General features: G+C 39.6%; 1 protein-coding gene across 9 annotated transcripts in view; it reads right to left on the bottom strand.

The window, feature by feature from the left end:
* Pde8b (phosphodiesterase 8B) overlaps positions 1 to 6000 on the bottom strand; it is a 233653-nt gene that overhangs the window by 85917 nt on the left and 141736 nt on the right. For all 9 annotated transcript variants that reach the window (XM_048800167.1, XM_048800164.1, XM_048800165.1 and 6 more), the window contains 2 exons: positions 3945 to 4135; positions 669 to 728 (listed from right to left, as the gene is read on the bottom strand). In XM_048800167.1, the coding sequence (XP_048656124.1) occupies positions 669 to 728; positions 3945 to 4135 (251 nt within the window). The remainder of the gene's footprint in view (positions 1 to 668; positions 729 to 3944; positions 4136 to 6000) is intronic.

The raw sequence follows: 6000 nt of genomic DNA, 5'->3' as shown, positions 1-6000 counted from the left end.
GGATTATAGGTGTCAGGTGTGCGCCACCACATCTTGGCCCCTCCGTGTTTTCCCCCCCCCCCCAACCCCGTTGGCTCTTTCATTTTGAGTGCTGGCCATTTCAGATAATAAACCCAGCAGAGCAGTTTCTCATCCCACAGTCATATTATGCCTATAGCTCACTCTCCTTCTTCGTGGTCCAATATCAATATAAACCCTACTGTCCTGCTTCCAGTCAAACGATGGTTCTCACATAAACTTCACAAGCCTTTTCTTGCCGTGGATGTAATGCCTCTTTGTTCTCATGCTATGATTTTTTTTTCTTCTGAAATGAAAAATCAAGTACTCTCCCATTTCTTTTCTTCAAAGAATAAAGATTAACAGGAACAATGTTCTCTCTAGACCTCCTTTTCAGATTTTCTATTCATTTCTGGCGTATAAGGATGATAAATAAACTTTTTTCCCTAAGGTATCTGAGAATGTGTTAACAGCAATTATATAAGAGATGAAAACTGAAATATTTCCAGAAACTTGTGAAATAAACAAAATCCCCAAAGCAAATTCTAAAATTGGTATTGTAGGGCCCAAGATATGCCCTGTGCATTGCTAGAGCAAAAACGGAATTACATCAGACAAATGTTTCAGAGTGAACAGTAGGACTTCCAGCTGGGGGCAGGGGTTGAGCTTACGCTTGTGAAACCACGGCAAGGATCACTGTGTGCTCCGAGGGATTCGTGGCCCGGATCGACCTGCAATGAGAAGGCTCCAAGTCAAACAAGGTGATCTGGCCTTTGTTATATTAAGCAAATATGAAACTACTTCACATTGAAAGTGGCCCCAAATCAAATCTTTCTCTAAAGAAAAAGTCTTAAAACACATGAAAGACAACAAAGAAAGATGCCCTTGTGGATTAGGACATCTCCTCATTTTTTAAAAAATTATTTTAACTTCTGGGCAATTATCCAACAAGGTCACACCTGCCAATTTTCCACTTCAAAAAAATTGGTAAATTCCACTTAAATCTCATGGGTTTATTTATTTATTTATTTATTTAATCCCACTCTTAAAAAAAAGACATTGGCAATTCTTCAATCCTTCAGTTATTAGTTTGTACTGGAGAGACTAGTTAGGTTGAATCTTTTTCCTTTTCAAATAGTTGATAATTCAGAAAGCCACATCCATGTATAAAGCCTATTAAAGATGGTTCAAAGGGTTGCTCCAAATTTTCAGTTGTACTTTTGTGCTTAAATACATTAAGCAATTTGGTCATTTGTTGGGGCTGAGAAACGTTGCAATATGGTAACTGTCACTAGATAATGATGTTTGTTGTACTAGAACCACCTGTATACAGTTAGTTTACTTCCTAGAAATTTCATAGGATGAAACTACAGAAGGATATAGAATTCTGAGGTCCACGAATCTTCTTAGAAAATATGCTATGCTGCAACCCAGATTCTGGACTGCTCCGATCAGGGAACTATGAACAGGACATACTGTTGATAAAGGAACACCTCCTTAAATATTAGTGCAAATCAGCATGCTTGTTTTAACCTGTCTCCTGGGTATGGCCTCTGCTTGTTTTGAGATCCTTCAAAAAGGAACCACCATCACCAAGGACAGAATTACTCTGGAGTAATTTGTGAAACAATATGTATTTGTTTTTCTCTCTAGGTATAGGTATTTCTGGTCCTCTCCATATTAATGTGTCTGTGCTACTAGCTCCCAGAGACAGTGGCTCCTACTGCTTTATATCCTTCAACTCCAAAATTTCCTGACCCTTCTTAAAATTTTTACCTTCTCCTTATCTTGCTCCTTGAGACCTCATACTGTGTGAGTACAGGCTCAGGAAAATGATCAGCTGCCTATTCCTGGGAAGTTAAGTTTCCCTTGTGGGTAAATGGTATTTGAGTGAGCTCCTTTGAGGAGGCAAAGCAGGAAGGCCAGCAGCACCCTTTCAGGGCTGGCTCAGATCACTTGCCACTCAGCCACCCCAGAGAGCAGATGCTGCCAAGGTGAAGCTGCTTATATTGTATACTTAGGAGCCCACTGGATACTCAGCAGAAGCACCAAATTAAAAACAACATGGTGTTTCAGAGGCATGCTCTGATCTCTAGGTAAACACCATGAACTCTAACCTTCATTCAACCCCAGGGAAGCAGCACGGGCACACTGCTAGGTCATACTTTAAGAGGTGAGTCTCAGCAAGTCGTTAAAGCATGTATTAAATGTAACTGGTCTGGAGCATGCACTCTTGGCTTCCTTTCACTTCTTTCAGGTTGATTCTTGCTGCTTACCTCTTCCCTTCCATCCCTCCAAAAGAGTGTGTGTGGTAAGAGGGACCCAGACCTCCTCCCGGTTGAGAGACTTAGGATGGATGTGAGGTCCAAGCATGTATGCTAGGCCAAGGTGCAGTCTAGATGAAAAGCCAGGGATCTAGGGTCATCAATGACAATAAAGAATGCACACCTGCCAGAAGTGTCCCCCACTATCTCCTTTGCTGATAGGTAAGCATTTGAAAATTTATTGCCAACAAGACCAGTAGTGGTTGGCAAACACACAGCTATGTACACATGCCTTCTAAACTGTACAGATTTCCCCATTACTCTTTTGTGCAACTGAGACAGAAGCAGCACACTGGTTATATTCAATGAAGAATGTAAAGCTGACCTGCTGAATGAGGCTTTTGCTTAAAGTAAAAGAGTTCTTCCTATTCTTTTTTCTTTACAATGGAAGCTAACCTTAATCATTCTACGTATGTACAAGGACTGTGGTTTTTCCTTTACTAACACATAAGAAAACTAAGTAAAAGCCAGAAAAAGTTGACATAGTTACAAAGGACCCAATTCTAGCATGCAAATCATTTAGAAGGAACAAATATTTTCTTTTTTTTTTTTTTAAGAGTGGGATTTATTCAAACAGGAAGAAAAAAGACAGAGCTCTCATAGGGTGAGAGGGAACCTGATAAGAGTTGCCTAAAAATATATTTTTTAACCCTAACAATAGCATCCAAATATGCTAAGAGTGAGTTTACATATATTATTAATAGGAAAATATTTCTTTTCAGAAAGATACAATTTAAGACCATGAAAACATTATTAAATTGGTTACTTAGGAAAAAATTCTTCTTTGGGAAAATGAAAATCATCAAGGAATCGCAAGGTAATACCTGGGACAAGAAACTTCTTCTAATACATTAATTTCTTGTCAGTGTACCAAAAGTTCTAGGAAGCAATTTCTCCACCTTTCCTCTCAGTAATATTCAAGAGAATTCCAGCTCCATATGTAACTGGACTCTGTCTTGGTCTAGCATTTAATTAGTGACCTCTTCCTGTCTAGCTTCAAAGCATTCCACTTCTAATAAATGGTTCAGTTCATCACAAGCAAACTTCTATGACTGTGCGTTTATTTATGAACAGGCATGTGTTTGCTCCCCAGAGTGCAGGCATTTCTGTAAACAAGCAAGGGCTTGGGCCCTGGAAGGCTTTCTGCTACTGAAAGTGTCTGCCTTCCCTCCATGTCTGGGAAGTCTGCAGCAGGATCTACCCATCTGTGTCACGCATGGAAAAATGTATATTCACACATTTCTGATGTTCATTTTGGGACAGAATAATGAAGTTTAAAATATCTTCCTTAAATCCAAACCATATCTGTGCAAGCCAAACTGTGTGAATTTTAATTTTTTTTTTTTTTTATGAGCAGTACAAGAGGTGGGAAGAGGAATACCCCTGAGCCCAGCTCAAATCTTGGAATTCAGTCCAACTCAAATGTGGAAAAACAGCAAGGTGGAGAAATATCTATGGGAAAAGCTACAGCTTTTATCACAGATATCTGTGTACACTGCTCATCAAGGTCAACACAGTTTGTAGAAATGTTTGGGGTAGAACTAAAGATATCTAAAACTTTAACCTTGAGCTGCTTGCTCAGTAGACAGTTAGATACTAAGTGCCTTCGAAGGAGGAAGGTACCTGCACACTGATTCTGCATCAAAGCTCCGAGTTTGTCTGTGATCAATCACAATAATCTCATGATGCTTATCTAGAAAGCATTCAAGGGCTGACTCTGGAGTCCGAGCAATGTTGCATCTGTAACCGGCTCTGTCACAGGCCCACCAGAAGCCATCACTCTGGCTATCTTCCTTTGCAAAGATTAGCAAAACCTGAAAAACAGAGAACAGAGCATCTTGACAGAAATCTTTGTCCTCAGAGACTGCACTGGGAAAGGGCCTGTGGTCAACTGGTAAAACATGAGGCACTGGAGGGAAGTATCTGACTTCAAATGCAGGTCCTCCAACTAGTTCTAGGGGTCTTGGAACAAGTTAATTCATCTCCTTGGTCTGTATCTCTTGCTGTGAGATGTGCTTAGCAGAGCACCCCATAAGCTTAGTTCTAAGACTTGAATGATTAGACACAGATTGGTGCTCAATCACTCTGGTGGGGTTACTTGTTGCAATTATAAGTGTTCTTATGATAAGATAAGCAGTAAACTTATTTACAGGGTAGTTCATGCATATTAGGTGATGAGTTGCATAGGAATATATCACTTGGCTCCAGAGCAAGTGACATTTGCCTCCAAGTCCCTGGAGGACCCCCCCCTCCTCTGAACTCACAACTACAATACCTGTAAAGACACAGAAACTAAAAAGAACTCAAGACAACCTCAGAAACTAATTTGAACATTTAATCTTTGCCAAAATGTGCAAAGAATGATCATGAAATGTGAAGTGGATGGAATTAAATTGAGGAAAATGTGCTTCAAGTTGCTTCATTGCAAAGAGCAGCTCCACCCACTGAAAAGAAGGCAGCAGTGCTTCACACCATTTTCCCTCCTCATCCCCTGGGCTCAGGAACACAGACTCTCTGCCAACCAGAAAGCCAGAGACAGCCCCACCAACATCTGAAGTTATTTACACATGATCTATCTCCCCTACTAGAGAATAAAGTACCAGAAGAGCAAGGACCTGCTGGCACTGAGTAGCTGTTCAGTAAGTACTTGGTAAGTCAAAGAGTAACAACGACTCTAAGGATTTTTCTGAGAAATGCAAGAGGTCTTTATTTTTTTATTTTATATTTTTTTTTTATTATTTATTATTTATTGGGACAGGGTCTCCCAAAGTTGCCCAAGCTGTTCTCCAACTTAGGATCCTCCTGCCTCAGTCTCCTGAGTATCTGGGATTACAGATGACTGCCACTATGCTCAGTGAGGGCTTTACTACCTCCCAGGAAGAGGTCCAGTAAGAAAAAAATTAAATATCTCAAAATATTGGTAAGGCATTTAATATTCTTCAGCAGCCACTACTGGTTTAAACAATGAGGAATTGAATGGTAGTTTCTCAGCATGAAGGGCTTTTAAGCCAATAGCCAATATCATTCATCACCCAGTGTGTTTCATTTATAATCAGAAATAAGCCAAATTGGGCTGGGGTAGTGGCTCAGTGGTAGAGCGCTTTTAGCACACGTGAGGCACTGGGTTCAATCCTCAGCACCACATAAAAATAAATAAAGTTATTGTGTCCATCAATGACTAAAAATTTTAAAAATACCAACAATGTATTAAATAAAGAAATACACCAAATTGTCCAATAATTACTATTATAATTAAGCAGTATTTTATTATTTGAAAATCAGAACTATCTAGGAGAGTAGATACAATAATATAATAACCTCATGCACCCATCACCCAGCTTTCTCAATAGCCAGCTGCCAACCAATGTGAGTTCATCTCTACACCTCCCCCCTCCCCAGTGCTCCTGTTAGATTGCAGCAAATCAGATACTGCACCATTTCATCCATACACATCTGTTAAACACTTTCCTAAAAAAACAACCACACTACTATTTCATACCTAAACCTCCCCAATAATTCCTTTATATCACTAGATATCCAAATATACATGTTGTCTTATACTTTGAAGCATTTTCTGTTTTCTAACTGCCGTGTTTCCGAAAAAGAAATAATGCATTTTTTCAGTATGATTTTGACATTAGTTTCTTCACATGTGGCTTAAAACCACACAGCAGTAGCA

Source organism: Marmota marmota, unplaced genomic scaffold (assembly GCF_001458135.2).
Source record: "Marmota marmota marmota unplaced genomic scaffold, marMar, whole genome shotgun sequence".
Classification (NCBI taxonomy): domain Eukaryota; kingdom Metazoa; phylum Chordata; class Mammalia; order Rodentia; family Sciuridae; genus Marmota; species Marmota marmota.
The sequence above is the reverse complement of the archived record's forward strand: the minus strand, read 5'-3'. Positions and strand labels throughout refer to the sequence as shown.